Source organism: Pseudochaenichthys georgianus, chromosome 4, assembly GCF_902827115.2.
Source record: "Pseudochaenichthys georgianus chromosome 4, fPseGeo1.2, whole genome shotgun sequence".
In the NCBI taxonomy this organism is placed as follows: domain Eukaryota; kingdom Metazoa; phylum Chordata; class Actinopteri; order Perciformes; family Channichthyidae; genus Pseudochaenichthys; species Pseudochaenichthys georgianus.
In genome coordinates, this window is record NC_047506.1 from 8,279,697 (window position 1) to 8,302,494 (window position 22,798).

At 41.7% G+C, this 22,798-nt stretch overlaps 1 protein-coding gene across 1 annotated transcript; it reads right to left on the reverse strand.

The window, feature by feature from the left end:
- Positions 1–91: 91 nt before the first annotated feature.
- Positions 92–21,147, reverse strand: cilp2 (cartilage intermediate layer protein 2). Its single transcript, XM_034080332.1, has 10 exons — positions 20,945–21,147; positions 11,752–11,829; positions 10,330–10,599; positions 10,011–10,193; positions 9,286–9,441; positions 8,889–9,206; positions 8,279–8,387; positions 7,586–7,743; positions 3,415–5,841; positions 92–3,331 (listed from the first exon to the last, which is right to left on the reverse strand). The coding sequence occupies exons 1-9, from the start codon at positions 21,006–21,008 to the stop codon at positions 3,425–3,427; spliced, it is 3,753 nt and encodes a 1,250-aa protein (XP_033936223.1). The 5' UTR covers positions 21,009–21,147; the 3' UTR covers positions 92–3,331; positions 3,415–3,424.
- Positions 21,148–22,798: the final 1,651 nt, after the last annotated feature.

Here is a 22,798-nt window from a genome sequence, read left to right on the forward strand (position 1 = left end):
AATGTGAAATTATTAAACCGTTTAAATTGTGTTCATATACTTTAAAAATTACACAGAAAATATTTAAAAATGTTTCCACAAAATTATTTATTTACAGTCTTGTTCGTACAATAATAGTAGATTTCATACAATACACAATTTACAAATAAAAACTTAATTCAGAGAAAAACAAGATGCATCGACATGCAATATTTAAGCGTTTACAGAGTATTATCACAAGTTATTTATGTAATTCTTCTACTCCCTAGAGCACAGAGGCAAATATACAACTCTTCACAAACTCCAGACAGCGGTGGAAAGGTTTAAGAAAGACCCCCTGAATAAATTATGGTCTGGTTGAGACCAGCTGGACTGTTCAGAATAGAAAATGGGTAAATCGGTTCATGCTTCATTTACGGAGAAAGTCTTGGTGGTTTCTGGTGGAGGGAGAGTATTTGTTTGCCCTAAGGTTAAATTGTGCTGCCTAGCTTTACATGCAGCCCCATTCTTTGACAAGGAGGCAAACTCTGGTTTAAAAAAGCAATCCACTTTGTGTTGTTGTTGCAAAATCAACACAAGTTTAGCCAGTAGGTCTGAGGGAATAAATAGACTTGATTGCCGGCTACATCTGTAACAATAGTGTACTGCCAATTTGATGAGATAAACATTTGTATTTCTATGCAGTGGGGTTTTGTCTGTTGGAACCAGGCTTCAATTCTCTACATGATTCTAAAGACTTTGGAAACTTTTTTCTTTACTCATTAAACCAAACATTGCAGAGGTCCTTTGATCTCCTCTGAAGTTCCCAGAAGAGGAGAGCTCAGCTAACTTTCCCATGCAAATCCTTACATAATAGCTTATCCTATTATTGCTACCTTGTCCTCCAAATTCCCCTGATAGCTTCTCCTCATGAATAAGACAATTCTCCTGTCAACGTTTTTTTCGGCCATGTGCAACCTCTTTTGAAGCCTGAGATTCTGTAAGTGATGGTCCGGGAGGCCAAAGACCACTAATATTTTCCTTTCTTTTTTTCCCTTTACCAAACACTTTCCTAAAAATGATTAAATCCATCACTAGATAATCTTGCTGTTATTTTCTCTCTTGATGTCTTTGGTCTAACATTTCCTCCAGTTGCTCTACAGCTGTTGGGCCTCCTCAGCTGACCTCACACAACCATTCCTTTTTTTATAGGACTTATCTCTTCCCACATCTGGATTCAATCATCCTTTCTGTACGCTGTCAATGCTATGCCTGCTTCGCGAAAATGTTTGTTTTCATCTGGAGATCTGAGTCGTGGACGGCCCACAGTCCTGTGATTACAGAGGTCAGCGATAATGGCAAGGTACCATGTGTGTTCACCCCTTAAAGCTGTTTTTGAGTGTTTTTCTGGAGTGTGCTGCTCTTAGTTCATAATGGAAAAATATTGTTTTTTTCGACATGGGGCCAAGTTTAAGTGTAGGGTTACAATATAGTGTATGGCTTCAATTTCTTGCATTTAACTTCACAATGGCACCACACAAACAATAAGTCTGTTGCATATAAGGAATGATAAGGTAATCAGCTTAAATTGAGTTACCTGTGCAGTTAATGGTTTGACCATACTCCTCTTGGGCTCAGTGTATTGTTGACGACTTAACTCTATCCTTTGTACATTGGAAATTAACTTGTTTTTCTCTTTGTGAAAGTCAGGTTCAAACTGTTTTAATAGTTCTCAAGAGGATATGTAATTTACTTTTTAATTAACAGCAGGCTTATGTTTACTATTCAGCCTCTCCTGGTTTCTCCATGGACCATTCCCCCCCTCATATGGTCTTCAATTAGTTGAGCTTGAAGAGCCTTTTCCCATGGGTCTGCAGTTGCAATTTTGCGCATAAACAAGTTTTGCACTTTTATGACAAAGGGACATTTCTTCCTATCACCAACCTCAATGTAAATAGCTTTATTCGTGTTATTTAAATCTAATATTCTGTCTCAATATATCTCATTAACAGGATTTATGAAAACATGGCCTTTAAGTCCACAAGTGTGTTCCCTCTTTAATTGTCAGAATCATACAATAAGTCTTGTAAAGGAAAATAAGTCGAGTTGAACCACCAGAAAGATTGCTCTGTAGTTGAAAAGATCGCTGTAGTGTACGAATTGTATAATCTTCCGAGCCATGCAGCAAAGTATAAAAAGGTTAATAGGTCCTGCGCAGTTCAGAGCGTTGCAGACTGATTACATGAGAGTTAAGTTATTTTGTGTCAGAATCCTGTACAAGATCTCCTACACACACTTTTACCACATTATCTGCCTCACGTACTAAATAAGTTCTTGTTTCATTTAGCAGCAGCACTCTTTTGTTACATGCTAATTTTGAGCGCTCAAGTTAAATTATATAGTTATTGCACTTGCACACAGATGCAAAGGCAGCTCACAAGCGCATTAACCGACAACACAATTCCCTTTAGACACTGAATAAGTCTCTCGAATGGTTTCTGAAAACTGGTATATTTGGAAATATGTATTTAGGTAACATTTTCTTTGGTTTTACTTTGTAATGTGCAGAGGACACACATACTGTACATTATGTCATACCTCTAAATCAACTATGATTTTTTTAGACTGCCTGCTGCTAGTAAGATCCATGCTTGTTTTTGCCATGGTCTTGTTCTTGCACATTTTAATTAGGTGTGAAAGGACGTTTGACTGAATCACAGTTGGCAATCTAGCATGCTAGTGAAAAACATTAAGAAGCATGACTGAAAACATCCTCTGTTCCCTGGGTGGCATGCCTGTATGTGTCCCTTAGGTGGAGAGATTTGTTCTGGTTTGTAGAAAAAGGAATCAGTGTCTTCTGCAGACAACAAGGGCCTCAAGTTGGTTCCTTTCTGATCTTGAAAATACATTTAAATGGAAAGCAATGGCCATTCATGAAGTGCTCGGGGTGTGACGTAGTATTTTCAGTTTGGTTTAAACTCAAGCTTTGAGAGAAATCAGCAAAACGCCATGGAGAAATTGGAATGCTAAAAATGAGATCTATAAAAGTAACAATGCCAAACTTCAGTCTATTTTCTTCATACATAAACTCAGACAAAAGCTTATTAAGTAAATGCCAGTCACAGCGTAACACATAGTCAAATATTTGCATGTCTTTTAAGAGGGAGGAGGAAACAATATACCAATCCCTTCAAGTAAGTATACTGGTAAGTCTAAACAATATCTTCAATCGATCTCATTCATTTGGCTTAGTTGCTGTCTGCCTCAGTTTTATGCCTCCACAGTTATGAAGGAGTATCATACTCATGAACAGCCGGGCAACTTCGACATCCTTGATTTGATGTCATCCTTGTCATGAGTCTTGACAGAAGACCTACAAATAAAAGGAAACGGTATTTAAATCATTCAGGTATTATTGTCAGTGTTAAGTTATTCATCCTAACTCATCCTACAGACCTTGAAACATCTATTGGCGTTGCTGTGTTTGCGTGGACACTCTCCTCCTGGTTGTAGAGCTGACTCTGCGACTCTGGGCCCTGCCCCGCTGCTCTGAAGGATAGGCCACTATCTGGCTGGATAATCCCTGCACCTGCAGACCCGCTGACTCCCTCATGGCCCTCGCCATCTGAGACAGAGTCTGACCCGGGTTGGTCTGCAGACGCTGGAAAAGGCTTTCTCTGTTAATTTTCCTCTCTGGACAGCTGAAGGTCAACGCCACCCCAGAGTCTGACTTCATCTCCCTGGAAAAACCGTCTGAGGTGCCATCAAAGCAGCGGCCTATAGCAATCTCTTTGGCCACCTTTGGGTTCTGGTCTGTGACTGTGTAGATGCCATAGTTGTGTCCCAAAGGATCAAAAGGGGCTAGCATTGTGAATCCATGTGACTCGTTGTTGTGGGCTACTGGTGGATGTTTGATGAGATACTCTTGTAGAAGGCCATTGGTGCCCGTCCTGCGACAGTTCCCCTGTGGGAGGAGTGTTATGATGGATCTGTCTACCTCATCTTGATCAAACAGCATGCCGCTGCATTTGAACTCTACACAGGCTGCCGAGGTGTTGGCCTCTCGCATGTCCCGGGTGCTGCGGATGTCTCTTATTCCATAAAGTTTGCCTTTAGTTTCTCGGTGTGTTCCTCCCGAATTCTTCGACCTGACCATCACTTCCTTCTGTCCATGGATCTTGACCTTAATGAAGCATGCTCTGAACTCCTGGGGATTAGGCCACCATGAGAGGTAGTCTCCTGTCCAGGTCGTCAAATCATTCTCTTCAAAGGGAACAACGTTGTATTCATACTTGTCCTTTTCCACTCTAAAGAATCTGAAATGATTTGCATCGAAAGGGGCATTTTCACAACCGATTAAATTCACATATGGATATATTGGCCCATTGGTCTCGTCAAAATTATTTTGGTTAGGCTTTGCCAAATTGATTTTGAAAGCTGTTTTCTTCAGAGCTGGATCCTCATGATCTGACCGCTGGTAGTCTATTTTATACAGATATGGCTGAGACACTCCAATGACGTTTGGATTCATCTTAGGTGAGGAAGGAGCTGCCTCCAGTTCTTCCCCACCCATCATTGCTGTGACATAAGCTGTGTAAGCATCAGGCCTTTGGGCATCACAGAAAGCTGGTAAACAGGCCCCGTTGGTTCCAGTTATGACGCTGTCGAAACGACCCCATGCCCTAGGATTAGAGGAAAATCCAGGTTTAGGTTCCAAATTTATCAAGGTGATCACAACACCCTCAAGCTGTTCACTAGATAAGAACTTTTCACTCATGTAGGCACGGACTTTAACATAGCATCGTCGGTTTTCTGGCACGTCTAAATTGAAGAGTCTACGTTCTCTGATCTCCATGTTGCCTATTAGGAACGTGCGGTCCTCTCGTTTGCTCCGCCCATGACCACCAGCACTTGTTGTGGTGTAGGAGAAGTCACTCTCCTCTTCCCAGATTCCTGTGTCCGGATTTAAAGACCACAGTTTCATTTTGGGAATGTGTTCTTCCATTTTGACATGCTGCGTATCGAGAAGAACTTGAACAGCTCCAGTTCCAAGTATCTCCTTGTTGGTCTCATCTCTGAAGTCCACAGAGAACATGCCATAGGTCCGCAAAGGGACCATGTCACCCTCATCATCTACAAAGTTTAGATCGCCGGGGGATGCGGCTGCCGTAGTGATATTTCTTGGGTCAATGAATGTGACGCTGGCTTTTACAGTTCCCTCATAGAGTTCTCCATTTTCCTTGTGGAAGGAGTTGGGAGGAATAACTAACTGACCAATGGGGTCTTCCCCTTCAATTTCCCCTAGACTAATAGAGTTGGTCTCTCCTGCATTGATATCAATAGGTGTCTTCTTTCTCATCACCTTCACATTATGGTAGATGGACCCACCTTTCTTATCAAGAAGGAACACCTTGGGAGTGTCAATGAAATTCTGAGAGGGGTCAACAAAATTCACCACCAATCTCTCTGTATCAGGATTAATGTGCAAAGTGAAGCCTCCTTGGAATCCAGTGGTGCCCACCCTCTCTTTACCAATGTAGATGTGCCCGAAACGCAGAGGCTCATCATTATCAGCTGTGACCACACTGCCACGGACTATTACAGTAGGCTGCAAACATTTCTGACAGCCGCATTGTGTCACAGCCCGGATTGGGAGGCTGTAGCTCCCACAGTCAATGATTCGACTTTCCATATTTTGGACTCCGCAGCAGAAACCAGTTCCATCTTTGCAGCGCATATCAAAGTCCAGGGAGCCAGCACATTTGTTATGAGGGCAACGGCCAGCGTTGAAGTGCATGGAGTCGGTCCCCGGTTGAACACAGTCCATCGGCAGTCTGATGAGGTGCCTCTCAGGGGTGGAATTGCATGCTGGCTTTCCTTTTGCTGAGAAAAGGAAGATAAATTGCATTAGCTGGTGTTGACATGAGAAATATAAAAGATAAATTGTAAAACATAAAAAGCGTAACTAGAGTTATCCTTTCTCTTATCGTATCCGTTTTTATTATTTGAAAAAATAACTCCATGAGTGGAATAAAACAAGTGAATCAATTCAAAGTTTCCAATTTAGTTTTTAATATATATTATTCCTGCCTTCCTGTTTCACAAATTGATAAAAAAACAAACATGCATCATTTATTGTAACACACACACCATGTCTAAATGGCCTGGCACAGAGTTCCTGTGAGTGGCCAAGTTGGACGGTTAAATGTCTACGAAAGAGTAATACGACATGATGAGGAAATGTATTTACCAACCATCCAGATAGGAGATGGAAAGAAATATTTGTTGTTCATTCAAACATTGACAGAATACTAAATGTGCAATAATGGTGGAACTTGAAGTCAAGTTTCCTTTTTAACCTCCAAATCTCCCAAGTAAGTTGATAATTGCAGACACATGGAGCAGTGTGATGCGTTTTAAATATTATTACTGTGCTGCTAATGGCTTTACCAACAGGACTGAGAGTCTCCTTCGATGAAAGATGATGTAACTTCTACTCTTTAGAACTGTGGTTATCACATTTTATGGGAAATCTAATTCAACTTCTGAATAATATAAAATGTAAGAAGAAACCACACTGTGTTAAGGGAATAAGAGTCATCCTGCTCTGAGGAGCAGGTGTTACCCTGCACACATATAGCGTCTCTTGCCATAATGGCTTTTGGAGTGTAGGGATTGGTCTGTGGACTTTCATAGATTACTTTTGCACTCTTTCATAAAACGCTTGTCTGTTAATCTGTTCCTCAGCTAACAAGTGCCTTAAAGATATAAGCAATGGGTTGCTTTCCCACAAGGATCTGGAATCACCTACTTGTCTGAATCTGAAAGAGAGAAAAAAACTGGATTTATAGACAATCTTGAGTTACATCTCTCAAGTTCTAAAGATATTGGGAGTGAGGTTGTCCAGTGTACAGATCCATCTACAATAAAGCTTTGTAGTTGAAGAAGCCACTGCTTTAACCAAAATCAACATAATACAAATGTACTGCTATAAGCGCCGCCAATCGCGCAAGCTCTGATATTTGAATGTTCCTATTTTCTTAGAATTTAATGATTTATTTTCTCAGAAGAAAGGCAGTCTATTAACTAACCCTCCATTGGTTGTAAGACACAGGGGTTTTGTTTGAATCCTCTTTATGCATGGTCATGGCTCAATAATGTCTTGGTTGGAGCTCAGTTCTGACATTCCTCTTAAAATGTGAATTCAAGCCCAGAGGCAGCTGCTTTTTATCCACCACAAATAAATTGTGGTTGTTTGCTTTTTGTCAGTGGTTTCACTTGAAACTGTGTAGAACTTTGACTCAACACGTCATTGTCAAATGCACTGGGACCGCAGCCATGCTTAGCTATAATCCCTGTGTACCGCTATCATCATAATCAATTATTTTCTGTCCAGGCTGATGATGATGAATTGTGGTTTACATTACATTACTGTGCCGTTTATGTTTTTCTTCACTGTGAGAATAAACGTTTATTTTCATTTTTATCCACAACTTTTTAGCCTTTCATGCGCTAATATATGTCATTAAACTGACCTCAAACCAGCAGATTGGTGTGGTTAGGACTGGTCGACAGATGGATGTACTCAATTGCTTTCAGTAAGAGATCCAAGAGTAAACATATATACCCATCACAGTGAGGAGGGCTGCAGAGGACTTGATGCTGCCTGCAGAGCTGCTGGTCTTGCAGTAGTACAGCCCGGACTGCTCTGGCTTTAGGTCCCACAGAACAAGGTCCTCTTCATACTTGTACACCTTCCTGTCCAGCAGAGTCCCATTGTGGAACCTTGGAGAATAGTTACAGAGACAAGAACAAAATAATTGTTTCCATTTCTTTTTAAAAAGATGTTTATTCGTAATGATTGATAATTATATTAGAAATAGTAATAGATCAAATAACTTGGAACAACTTCCCCTGACTCTGCAGTTCCCTTTAGCCTTTATTTAGTGTCTTTCAGCTCATTGTTTTGGTTTTCTAGTCAGGGACTAGATTGTTTTTGTCATGTCTCAAGGTCTTTATTAGCTTTTTCTGATAGAAAAGGCAGATGTTTCCCGCCAAAAAGTCTCAGATAAAAAACGTTGCATGCTACTGGCCCACTACCAAACAGCAGAGGGTATTAAGTTGCTAACTGATGAACATATTAAGCAGCTGACAAGACATATACTCAGAACCGGTTAAAGACCAAAACATCTGAGAAGTTACTGATTAATGCTCCTTTAATAGAAATGTTAAGGGACCTCCAAAATATAGACTTACAAATATGCAAAAGTTATCACTCTGTAGCCAGCTAGGTCTGTGCTTCATCTATCATTTGTCTCACCAGTAGTATTTGTCAGGTGCTGGTGATCCCGTTGCCTTGCAGCACAACATCACCCGTCCTCCCTCATAACGCACTTTGTCCTCCGGGTGCTTCACGATGTATGGCTTTTCTGTGGAAAGCGGAAAGAAATAAACCCTCAAGACCTTCCTCTGACTCTTGTGAGTGGTTCCACAGAGTTTTGAGATCTCATAAAACTCACTCAAATGTGTCACTTTACTTTCAAATTGGTCCCTGTGCTTATGAAAAATGATTGTTAAGGGTATTACTTTCACAAAAGGAGAACTGGACTATTTGTATTTGGTCTCCACGCAACCAGCAAGTTGGTGCTCGAGACAAATTACTTCTTACAATGGGCCAGACTGTTTCCGTTTGAGCTCTGTCAATTTCTGGTTTTCTACTATCTGAGAATATATTTGAAGGATTTAATGGCTTTGGGGAATATTAAAAGTAGGTCTCAGGAAACCCTTAATTGAAAATGAAAGTAGCTCCTTTTAGAAATAGCTTTCCACATTACCATTAATAGTTAATCATCCAGGTTGAATCGATTAAAAGCACCAAACATCAATAAATAATGTATTTATATTTCACTTGTTTCTTTATGAGCACTCACCAGCTGATTTGAGGACTGCTCGTACCGAAGACAACCCTGTGGTGTTGCTTGAGGTGGAGACGGTGATCGGAGCAAACTTATCCTTCCTGATGGACATCAAGGTGGAGCTGGAGGAGCAGATTCCTGTGACCCTGAACTGACCGTTGGCGTCTGTGCGGGCTAGGGTCACTGTGGGCTTTCTGGCCAGAGCCACCAAGGCTTCTGCCACAGGAGCCCCGGTCACACTATGGACCTCCCCCTGCAGTATGTGGTTATCACAGGAGCACCGGCTGCAGTCCTCAGAGGGGCTGCCCTCAGTGCACCGGAGCTGACATTTGGCTGTTGGGAGAAGATACAGATATTTGAGCACTGATGGATGAAGACAGCAAGAAAGACATCATGACTTCTTCAGCGGTACCTGGGCATGGACTCCTTCCACACTTCTGTATTTCAGCGGGCCGTCCAGAACACTGAACCGTCACTGAGCTCCTCGCACAGGTCCTCCTCCTGATCCTGCGACCCCCACCACAGGTCACTGAACACATCCCCCATCGACCCCACGGGCTCCACTTTGCTGATCACATAGAGACAAGGAATCATGTGAGTTTCAAATGATCTTTTAAGATTGGGATAAATCGTATAATAATTTCTGTCATTCAAACTTCTTACATAGTGGTCTAATGGGAGCTGTTATCTCTGTTGTGCACAGGTGCGCCATTAAAGGCCACATGACAGGATGATTAGGCTGCCATTGAACAGTATTGTGGGCATAAAAAGAACAAGAAAGCTGATCAACTAGATAACTGATTACAAGACTAGAATAAAAAACACTTAAAAACGTAAAGATTTGAATGGTGCATGTAGACATTTTTTATGTCAGTAAAGTTTTTAATATGCTGTCTCAGATTTAAAAATTATATAAATATCAAAATTGACATTTCTGCATATCATAATTTTTGCTTATTTTCCATATAGATTTCTTATACACAGCTGTATAAAACAATAGGGTATTTTATTCACCTCCCTCTTAACCCTTTAATAAGAGTGGTTGGAGGAGGGTTGGGGGAAATACAGAGCAGCTTCCTGATTGTTCATTCAAAGACATCTCCCCACATACAGTATTCACATTCTGATCTATCGCACCTGAACATGGAGGGTTGGAGCACTCCCTCCTCTCTGAATGGTGTCCCTGGCACGCTGGCACCAACAGGAGAGGCATGGGCTGCGTGTTCACACATTTCCTCTGGCGGACCTGGATGCCGGCATCGTTACAGACCGTGGTTGAACAGGGACCCCACTCACTCCAGTCAGTCCAGTAGCTCTGCACTAAACACACACATTGGAGAACAGATTAACATCTGAGAAAAGCTAATATTACGTGAATCAGGAAATAGTTTCTAATGAGCGTTTCCTTGCATGGATGTGCATATAAGTGAACCCTGAGTTGCTGTCTTCAGGCTACCTGGGTGACACTGAAAGCGGACATGGTAGTTGGAGCAGACGCGGCCCTGAGGCTGTTCTCTGTTGATGCACCAGAAGCCCTTCTCCAGACTGGAGTGGACCACTTCCCCTGTCTCTGCTGCTGCAACCCAGTCTGTGGTGCGGGCCTCCATGGCCACGGGCCGAACACAAACCCTCTCCCTGTAATAGAACCGGATCGCCTCCAGACGCTCGTAGTCTCCATTCCCCCCAGGATGGTCGATGTTGAACCAAGACGTCCACTCTGTCACGCCTGGGGACACATGGAAGGGAGACATGGATATAAAAAAACTAGAGAATAGAGGGTTAGAATGGAAAATAGTCCGAAAGTAAGAAGTTCTCATGATGAAGAAATAGGGGAGGGGGTATGAGCTGGTCTTACATTGAGGGGAAACATGGGTCAGAACCAAGAAAAAGCAAGTGGGAGGAAAACTGAAGGGATGGGTTACAAACTTTAAGAGGAGGTCTGCTACCCCCATTTGAGGCTGACTTCATGCACCCCTGGGAGCTTTACATTGTCCAGGTGCTTTCCAAGCCCCCTGGCCTAACCGATGAGGCACGTTGTCTACTTGTTTAGTCTGCTGCATGTTCTGAAACCTGAGTGTTTCCTCAGGAGGAATATGAGCGATTCAAAACCAAACAGGCATCAGCAACAAACTTGTTTCTTTTGTTCACAAAGTAATTCATTATCCTGATGAATTAAGTGTCCTGTTGGCCTGCGGGTGCACAGTTAATGGAAGAGCAATCTGGAGACAGGCTAATAATGGTGCTCTTTTCTTAACCCTCCGGTATCATTCGATTGGACTACGCAAATTAGTCATTCGAGACAAAAATGTCCACTGCAAAATGCTTTGATAAAGACATTATATTAAAAGGTTTTTTTCACAACTTTTTTGGGTTCAATCTTTAAAGCAACTTCCGCCCTAATAGAAAATACCAAAAATTTAATCCTTTTCAGGATGATTTTCAAGTAGTCGATTTGTTACACAGTGAATTAAAGACCGATTTCAAAAATGTAAATTGGAATTCCAAAATAAATTGAGAAAATAGCCTTATTACAAAAAATCAGGCCATTTGCACCAACACAACCAAAGTTATTGCAAAATGAAAAGTGAAAAATGACCCATATGGACAAAAACGTCCACAGTGATACCGGAGGGTTAAATAAAAAAATGGATAAAGTCATCAAACCATTGGCTCCAATTTATGGCCATGTTGATAGGCGGCTCAAATCTGCAGGTTTAACTACAGTTCTCAACCTCCTGTGGTTTGTATAGCACCGGTACACACCTGTCCCTTTCATCTCACAGTGTGTATTTGCCTAATGGCTGTCTCTCAGTACCACACCTGAGACCTTCACAGTTCAAAACCCTGGACTTGCAACCAGCGCTGAGGAATTCAGTACCTGTCGTCTGTGTGTCAGTGAAGGTGTTGAGGGCCGCTCTCCTGCTCCTGTCTGACGGGCTCCTGGTCCTCAAAGGTCCTGCAAACAGGAAGAAAAACATCTGGATACAAAGCAACAAGCAAATAGGGTACTCAACCCTACAGTGTATGTCCTTCAATACACACATACTCCTTATCCCCTCAGAAACCCAACTTCCAGTAATCTAATTCAATTGATTGTCAGGGTTTTCAGTGTATTTCAATGTAGAAATGTTATCAAACATGACATTTTTGTCAGCATAGAGGTTGTTATTTAAAGAAACACAAATGAATCAAATGAAATCACATGCTTCAGTAAAAAAATCTGATTTAGCTAATTTTATTTTGTCTTAAAAACCATAATATAACCTGACATGTGCTGGCTTTGTATTTGATTCTGCCCTTTATTTTGTTTTCTCTTATTTCAATTTGCTCATTCTAGTCACAGGTCCTTATGCCTTCTGGGATGACTGATAAGGGAAAAGGCCAAGAAACAGATGGATTTTTTGTCTATTTTTTCTTTCTGTCCATGTTTCTTTCTTACAATATTTGATCTTTCTAATTCCTCTCCTTCCATATCTGCTCCTTTCCCGTCTCTTTCTGAAGATTGTTCTCACTGCTGCTTTCACTTTTTCAGTGACATCCCCTTCTTCATTCAAACGGTGGAACATCCTCTCCATCCATCATCCCCCTCTTGCTCTTTGTCATACATCTTTCCATCCTTCAGCTTATTGTCCTCCTTTCTCCTCTTGATCCATCAACGAGTAGCCACTGTTGAGAATGCTAATCAAGCTCCAGCTGTGACAAATCAGCGCATGCAGTCATCTGTTCACCAGCAGCCCAGCCAGAAAACTTCACTTTAACTCGCAGAACACACACACACACGCACGCACGCACGCACACACACACACACACAACCACTTCTATGCAGCAATTTGTTGCCGCTTTCCTTTTGACCTTAATTATAAATGATTATAACGTATACACATGACTTGATAACACTCATGCATCTAGACACACACACACACACACACACACACACACACACACACACACACACACACACACACACACACACACAGTTTTACTATGGCTGTGCGGGAAAATGAATACATGTCATGATCCGTGACAGAAACTAAAGTAGCTTATGCAGCTTCAGTCAGTGTGTGTGTGTGTGTGTGTGTGTGTGTGTGTGTGTGTGTGTGTGTGTGTGTGTGTGTGTGTGTGTGTGTGTGTGTGTGTGTGTGTGTGTGTGTGTGTGTGTGTGTGTGTGTGTGTGTGTGTGTGTGTGTGTGTGTGTGTGTGTGTGTGTTATGTGCGTGTTATGTGCAAGCACTTCGTAAAGTGTGTGTGGCGCAGTGGACTAGTGTGATGGTGTTCGGATCAGGGGAGCACAGGTTCAAACCCCACTGCAGTCAGCATGTCGTTGTGTCCCTGGAAAAGACACTTCACCCCAAATAGCTCCTGTGGGGATTTTCCACAGTATTGAGTATGTAAGTCGCTTTGGATAAAAGCGTCTAACAAGTAACATGTAATGTAATATAAAGAGATTGCCGAGTTTAAGATCCGAGACTCGCAGCAGAGGCCAGTATCGATCCCAGTCCCCACTGGTTTTACGGCTCACTTCAACTCTTTATTGTCACACCAGCAAATTAAATGTCTTTTCAACCCTTCTGATAGATTTAGCAAAGCAGGGTTGCAGAACAAAGATCCACTGTCCAAAAATGTATTACATAAGTTTAAGAGGTATCGACAGTCAGCTGACCCTCATAGTGGCTAGTTGTTTTATGCCCCTGGCTTCCATATTGGCTTTTACTCTCTGATACACTGGAATAGCTGGGTCAACAGAAGCAAATGCTTTCACACCGGTCTGCTGGACAGATGTGGCTCTGTCTGCTGATTTAGGTTGGTAAATCAAATCAAATCGTTTTTCTATTTCTCTTTTAGAAGACACAACATTTTCTTAGGGATGAGGGGGACACATACCCTCTTACTTCAGATAATTAACATCGACTTCCACCCTTGTGGTAAATGAGTTACTCTCCCCTCTCTGATTTATCTCCAATAAATTATAAAGCTGTTTTCCTGCTTCTGTTACCTCACATTTTATTCCTTGCTCACACCCAACACAGAGGGAATTTACAGCACAACCATTTGGCTCCTGGTGATCAATACAAGATGTTTGAGAGGGAAAATAAAATAAAAAACGATTGTGTGAGTTTCTTTATGAGGTGTCTAATGGTTTCAGAAGGCAATAGAAGAAATCCGATTAGTTTCAGCACAAGAACATGTTGGGAAGTGACATCAGTTGTGACCGGTAAGAACTGGCCTGTTTCCCGCGGTGGACTCTCAGAGTTTATTGTGTATTTCAGAGGTATGTTAACACTTTATGAATTTTAAAAGCCAGGAGATGTTATTGGTTCACTGCTTCATATGGCTGGTATGGAATTCACCTCAAAGGGAAGCACGTTTTTCAATCCATAGGGATAAAGGTTTGAATTTATGATTTCCTTTTAACTCCTAAAATCATCCAGCTGAAAGTGCTCCGCTGAAACAATATATCTTGTTCATGTACTCTGTGTGTGAGTTGTTTTTTTGTTTTGCTGAAGTCGAAAGAAGTTTGACTTTCAAAGCTAACGTTGCAGCCAATAAATCGTTTACACAATATGTAATCCATGCCCACGAGGACGTCACTGCCTCTATTGGCAGGATTAGCAGGACATTACAAATCACTGTGGAAAAATAAATTAGAATTGTATGATGTTACGATTATTTAGTAAAGGTTTGGTCAGGTTTCGGCACAAACATAACTTAGTAAGATTCAGGTAAACATCGTAGTTTAGGTTCATACGAGAGGCTCCAATAACTTCAGCAAGTGCCCCCAAAACAACGTAGGCAAAGAAGGAAGTTGTTAGAGACGCACATCGGTGCGGAAGAACAGGTTAACAAAACATTAGTCGTGTAAAGGGGCGACCACCTTTTGTTTCCAGTTTCCAACTAGAAGTCAACACGTGGTTTCTTTAAAAGCATGACTGCGATCGTTCCTAATAACGTGTTTCTTCCGAACACCATGACAACAAGCTTCCCGAACTCAAATACAATACTTCTTTGTTTGTTTTGCAAGACTATTTTAGCCCGTTTTTTGCCTTTTAATTGATAAATCAAGTAGTTAGACGACATGCAGAAAAGTTTTGCTTTTCATCAGGGCTAGTCCTTAGTATATGGGCGACCAGTTATAAGTGAGCTACTGGAGCGCACTCTGTACGTTTTGAAAACCAAACCAAATGAGCTTTCTCTAAACTTGATCCGACCATTGCATCAGAAATCCTTCATTGTCTCATTCTCGGGGGGGAAAACGCATATTTTGTAATTCCATTTTTGAGTGGGGTATGGGGAACTCATCGTTATGGACACAATAATTAACCTGTTGTTAAGGTTATGAACCAAATAAGGGCCCAGGCTGCTCTGATTGGTTAGCAGGCCAGCTCCGTTGTGATTGGTCAACCGCTTAAAAATGTCCCATCCCTTAGCCTATCACATGCAATTTGTTGGAGTGCTAACCAATAGGAGCACAAGTGTTACAAGGTGATGTCAGTATGTTCTGGTAAACAAAGGACTAAAATTGAGGCTTTTCAGGCAGGGTGGGGAGTGTGTGGGAGAGAAACTCCCTCTGGAGTGAACTATGGGATTATGTAACACACTATAGGAAAGGTAAAACCCACAAAAAGCATAATAGGCCCCTTAAACAACAGATGCTGTCGTACTAGAGGACAGTATCACCTCTGTGGGGGTTAGTTATTTTGTTTTTCTCACACAACACTATTTACGATTTTGACTTTTCACAGCTAATATAGTCAAATACACATACAGCTGTATCACCTCTCACCTCTGACATGAACTATGCCAGGTGACGGTTATTATAAACCTCAGCTCGCCTCATAACGTTACAAGATTCAACATAGTGGCACGTATACATTTTAGAGGAGACCTGTATCTGTGGCCTGCTTAGCATCTCGGATCCACATATAGCACAAGGCAAGCACCTGACACTGTCAGACACATTTGTGAAACATAGCTACTCGATTACTTTGTATCCACTGCAGTCATTTCTAACTTCTCTGTAGCGACAACTGCCGTTCTTATTTTAGAGGAATATGTTTGGGTTTAACGATTTACATCACAGAGGTTCATTCTGAAACACAGCCGGCATACTTATAGACAAGGTAGAGGCTCCTCTATTAATAGTCCCCCGTGCCTTTGCAAAGGACAGCCTCTCTCACTTGCTGAGTGGGAGTTTTCTGCTTTTGCCAGGATCTAATAAAAAAGCTACTGAAGAGAGAAAGAGAGAAGAAAATACAGGACCTTATGGAGTTGCACCCGATTACCCCTAGAATGGTTTCAGTCAGATTAGAGCGGCATGGTTGTGCCAGATGTTTATTGGCAGAGGGACAATGCCTGAGTACTTTTTATAATATTCAAGATCTTTACAAGAAGGAGAAGACATGAAAACACCCCTCTCCCGGTATTATAAACTATTTGAAAAAGTTGCTCAGAGAACGAGGTTGTTCAGTGCCTGATGATGAAGTCTAAAACAGCAACATTTCACACATGACACAGTGATGTGATTTGTGTGTATGTGATGATCTGTTTGCCATCTCATATGGAAGCTGTTTATGTGTGTGGGCGTGGCTAGTGTCTTAGCTGAGGTCATACTTGCCAACCCTCCCGATTTTCGCGGGAGACTGCCGATTTCATAGCCCTCGATTTCCTCCCGGGGTCATATTTCTCCCGCATTTCTCCCGATTTCTGACCAAATCTGATTTACTCAGGACTGTTTCGACTCGGACTTTAATACAGCTACACCATTGTTTGGTTTCCATGGTAGCACGTCCCTTTAGTAGCGCGAGCAACTGAAAGTCTGAGAGGGTGAGGAAGATATATCACAGAAAACAGAACAAGAATCGACAACTCTACTCACTCCTTTCAGTACAGCCCACACATATGCTCCATCAAGGATGGTGCTACAGGCCGCAAGGCAGTGCACTTACAACTACAATAAGCATGTTAATGTTAATCTAAGGCTGCGGCCCCACGAGGACGAAAACGGCTAAACGCATAGGATTAACGCAAACGCAATCGCAAACGGCTTCCGTCCACATGCAATAATTATCCGGATAGTGTCTGCCCACACGAGACCGCTCCGTTTAGCTCCAACCGCTGGAGAAGCTGCAGAACATATGCAGGAGCCGCTACGTGGCGCTGTAACTTCCTCCACAAAAGCAGCGAAGAAGCATGGTTGTCATGGTTGCCCTTCTGTTTATTCTCCGCGGTGGGGGCCGAGGGAACCGGGCAGAGTTTTTCGCCAGTCAGCGTGTATTAAAGTTGAAATCTTCCGGACAAAATTATAAAAGTGCCGGTCAAAGGTCTTCTTTGTTATTTATTGAGCTTTAAAACAAATGAATAACGACTCTATATAATATAATGATAAAATACACGGAGCCTCTCTTTTTCCTCCCTCTCTTCGGACAGCGCCAGTGTCTGTCTCATGCAGCAGCTCATCCAGTAATCAGTGACCCGGCCGGCTGTAAACATAAACATATTTATAACTAGTTTAGGGAGTTTGAGAGGTAATTAAAATAGCTAAGGGTGATGATCTGACTTGAAGTGTGTGTTTTGCTGCAGCGGGAGGAGCTGCAGGTGAGCAGAGCTGCGTGTCTCCGTCCTGTCAGATTAGACTTCACTCGCGAGAGAAAGATAAATAATCTGAATTCAGGATGCAGTTTACTTTGACGTGGGGGTGAGCAGCAGAGGTGGGGAGAGGCGGGGCTATTGCCTCATCATTATTACTGTAGATGTTGCACAAACAACTGTAGCATGGTCAATAGCGTCCGGAGCACGATAGCAACTCTGCGATCCGCCATTGTTGTTGTTGTTGTTGGTGGCGAAACACTTCAGCACTGGCGCGGGGTAAGCGGAGGTGAGCAGAAGAGGTGGGGAGAGGCGGGGCTATTGCGCAATCACTATCAGTGATCTGAAAATGTCCGTATAGGGCGCACACACGGAGCTGTTTGACCCCCCAGAGAGTGGCGTATGCATTTCTATCCACCTTGGGACCCGTTGTCGTTTCCTCAGTCGTTTAGTGCCGTATTCGGTCGTCCTCGTGTGGCCGAACGGTCTATATGACACTAAACAGTAACGCAAACGACCGAATTCGTCCTCGTGGGGCCGCAGCCTAATACAGCTCCGGCCATCCACTAGCAGCACCCCCCCCCGCGGTTTTGAAATGCTCCCGATTTCTGAGGTCTCAAGGTTGGCAAATGGTGTGGTTTCAGAGTCTGTTTTTCCTCTCTGCATCTATCTCTCTCTTTAGTCCAGCACTTTTTTTCAGGTCTAATTCCTAAAACATCTGCGGCTCATTAAAAAGCATAGTTTTTTTCTTCCTGACATTTACTAATGATGCAAATCAACCGCATGATTTGAGTATTTGCAAAGGTATAACACGGCTTTGTTCATTTCCCCCTGATGCTATTAAAAACAAAGATGGGCAGAGTTTAATTATTTCCGCGTTAAAAATATCTGTCCTTGCATGAACCTCTGCACCTGCACACAGGTACAGAGCCAGGAACTGGACATGCTCAAATGAAAGCAGCTGATTACTTTAGCCCTGCAATAAATAATATATTGGCACACTCACATTTAAGCATATATAAAAGAAAAGAAAGATGCCTTGGAGGTTGTCAATAATGGGAATTTTGCGGATTTTTCTTTGATCCTCTGTAATCCCTGTCTCATTCATTAAAGTCATCTGGCCAGACAGCTCTGTGTTTGGAGCAGACAGTGGTCAACATCTGGAGAACGAGCCCCTCGGTCTGACGGCCGTCCAGCTGCTGCTCTCATACACCACCTAGCTAAACCTGACATTCATGCACCATAGAAGAAGATTCAATCTCCTTTGGTTAGAGACGGCAGATTAAAGTCATTTAGGAAAAAGCCTTGGAGCTGAAAGCAAGACTTATGCTAAGAGGTGATAATGCTACAGTGTTCCCGTTGACTTACAATAGGCATTGAGCAACAGCCTTTAACAAGGAAAACAGCTCGTAAATCTGTAAACTCTAAGGTGTATGGAGAGAATGACGGAGAACAAGGCGAGGAGAGAGTGTTAGATGTAGGAGGCTAGGGAGAGAAATAAGTGGAGAAAGGAAAAGGAGGGAGTCTGATGGAGTTATAGAGAGACAGAAGGCGGGAGAGGTGGGAAAAGTATTTGTTAGAAATTCCTGAGGGAGATATATTAGAAAGAAAAGAGGAACAGATGGAGACGTACAGTCAGGGGTGAAGACGTTTTTTAATCTTTTACTAATAAAAGTCACAATGTAAAAGAATACTCTGAATTTCTGGCTTAAAGTCCTGCAGTGACACTTTTACCTACTTTGTATTAAATATATTTAGAGTACCAGGAATAAAAGTACAAACTATGCAGAATCCCCCACTTCCGAATAATGTACTTTATTATTATTATATTATAATTATTGATGCATAATTATACTCCAGTGTTGCAGCTGGTACAATTAATTTTCATCTACTGCCGGGAGTTATTTGCTGATTATTGCCAAATCCATCAAATAAATATAGTAAAAAAAAAAGGTAACACATTTTCCTTAGAACTGTGGTTGAGTGGAAGACTCAATAAAGTACCATGAACTGTACCACAACTTAAAAATGGATCTTAAGAACTGTACTTGAGTCAATTTAATTTCCATCACTGCATTATTTCTTCAGTGGTGGACTGAAGGGCGAGGGCTGTGACCGTCAAAAAGGGAAAAGGAAAGAGTGACATACTGGCCAAAGTGACAGGGGCAAGGATGGTAAAGTCATTTCACCTCCACTCTTTATCCCTCCTTTTATTCCATTTTCTCATTTATCTAACCACAAACCCAGCAGGTGGGAGAGTGGGTCTCTTGGTATGTGATTATTGCTTCTTGTTTCCAAGGCTTTCTTTATATTTAGGGACTGCTGGCACTGTGTTGAAAGGTGAAGTGAGGACAAAATGCACCACCTTACTGCAAGCTGTGGATGTACCGCTTAAGGAGCGTGGCAAAAAGTATAACAATCAATTTTAAGGTCAGGCATTCACTCGCAGCTGTAACACTGAGTTCACAGTCAATCAGAATCACCATTTTTACATGTACCCTCGTTCCTAACCAAACTGTCTTTTATACACTCCATGGGAGATAGCACAAAGCCTCTGCAAGGCATTCAGACATCACGACTCTGAGGACTGACAAGATATGGAGGCTATTAAGGTGGATTTGCTTTTGTGAACTGCCAGCTCCCTTTCTTAAAAAAAAAGTTAATAAGCAGAAAGTAAATGGGGCGCAGCTGTAATGTGGACAGAGAGAGACAGCTTTGGAACAGTGCTGCTGCTGGTGTCATTCAGGAAGAGGGGCCAGCTTCTTTCATAGGGTGATAAGAGGGTAATTTGGGGGGGGGAACTACTTTATCTGGAAGGGGTAGGGCATAATTGGTCTGTATTTAGCTGACGGGTAACCACAGTAAAACAAAAATAAACTGAGAAGATAGTAAAAGTTAGTTTGACTTTAATGTGAGATCATAAAGTCTGTTTCTGCTGGTGATAGAAGCAGCTACTGCCGCAGTCGGTCATTTTGAAGACAAATACCAGTAGCACTTTCACTGCCAATAGCAGAACATTGTATAAGATAAAACTAAACCACAGGGACCTCCTCCACTTAACCTTCTCTTCTATCACCATGTGTTGTTGATTAGCCGGGCGGTGAAATGTGCTAGTTACACACAACATAAGAGATTAGGAACTACAGAGGTGGTCTACAAAATAACACACAGCCAAACACACACACCCTTATAAATATCACATGAGCTCACCACCAGAGTTCCTCCGCTCTGACATCCTCAGGGAAATACCGTCAATTAAGTCAACTCTACTGTTGTTGTGCACATGTGTGAGCACTCAGACAGGCACTGGCCCTCTTTTGATGAGATGAAAAATAGCAACACTAAAATCATCTATAAAAGGGCTTTTCTTCTTTTATGAAATCCCTGATAATTTGACATTTACAGTATTTTTGCTGTTTCTGCAATTTTGGCATCCATTGTTTTTGAAAAAATCAATAATAACAATTGAATTTGTAATCTTCACTTACCTTGGCCCAGAGCAGCTAAAGCCAGGACAGACAGCAGGAGTGCCACCTTGTTTAATTCCAACATGGTACCACACCTTCAGTTACAGTTGATTTGTCTCTGATCCTCTACAGACTTGACATTAATTCAATAACAATAAGTGTTGATTCTTCAGTTAAAGCTGATGTAGCCGCTTCAGGTGTGAGTGATGGAGCAGAGCTGCTGCTCCTTGCTCATGTGAGGGGAGTTGCTGAGTTGGAGACAGGAGCTCAGGCTTTTTAAAAAGAAGGGGCATCGGGAGTGCATACCAATCCAGCCCCTCTCTGCTCACCATTGGCCAGTGAGACGTAACATCTGGGTCCCCCATATCATCTTCCAAATAAGATGAGGGCATGGTTGGGGTAGAGAGAGACACACACACACTCATATAGAGAATGTGTTTGTGTGTTGGGGAATGCTGTTACCTATAATAAAAAGGTGGTTTCCATTTGTCCAAGCATGAGCACATAAGACATGATGTCTTTTTCATGTTGTCATGTGTTTTTTTATTTATAATACTCTTTTGCTCCTGGGTAAGTGTGTTCATCCACAGAGCAGGTGTGTAAGTGCATCTGTGAAAATACAGAGTTTTGGATGTTTTATTTGATAGTTAATTCATTTCCTGAATAGTTTTTGAACATAACAAATATAGGAAACAAGTCAAATAAAAATCTTTGACTGTCGAGCTTACTTTTTATTTAATTTTTCTTATTGGTTGGCAGTCTGAAAAACATATAATGCACTGATTTTAAGTAAAAAATCCTGTATTAATATACAAATGACATCTGTGTCTTCATCAGGGTATAAAGGATATTGGTTTGAATCATAATTGATATGATTAAGTTCCAATCATTAAGGAAAGCGTTTCAAGGCACCTTCATAGTTGGTTCTGTGTTACATAAGGCAAGGTTTTTCTAATAGTCTTTCATAAAATGTCATGTTCTTCACTGCCCCCCCTGTTCTCTTTCTCCGTCTCACTCTTTTAATCGGTCTCTCTATCAGACACAGGACATGCAGTACCAGATGCTGCTCTGCCTCTGGTTCGACTTCTGGTTCAGTTTTGTAACTCTTTAACAGTCGCTGATTGCGCTGCGATGCTCTGCCAAAGAGTGGAAGTGGTGTCATACTGTATGGCATGCCATTCAGGAAATACTCCCCAGATCGCAGACACAGGAGGGGCTCAAAGGTGCAATGCACTCAGGCTCCTTTACAGTATGGCGACATTTGGGGCTTATACAAAATAAACGGTAATTAAATGTGTTATTCAGCTTTTCAACTAAAGTAAAGCAACAACATTCAAAAGATGTTTTGTTTAAATAAAGGCACCTCCAAAGAAAGATGTTGTGTAGATATTTACGTCACAATCATTTCTCTATCTTAATTAAGGTTAGACAAAGAAATAAATAAGTTCAGGATATTAGTGTTCAAACCCTAAAATGTTACCAATTTAATTATAAAAAATAACATTAATAAAGTATTAAAGATTGTTTTTGATATTTCTTAAAGAAATATTTTATTGTAATAGTTTTCCAAATAGTTTTTCAAAAGGTTCTCTACGTAAACATGTCAGCTTTAGTTTAACAAAATATTTTTCAAATAAAAAACATGCAGTGTTTGTTAACTAAAACCCATTAGAGCCCATTTGAAAAAGACCCTCTACGATACATTGTTCAAATTCGACCTTTTCTGTGTTATATAACGCCCGGCACTGAATCAATCTGACTTCCTCACTCCTTTAAATAGTTTGACTCCATTTCTTCTCCTTGTTAGAATCGTTATCGCTGACTGGATATTACATGAAGTGCTGCTGTCGGTTATGATAGTTCAATTATACGGGC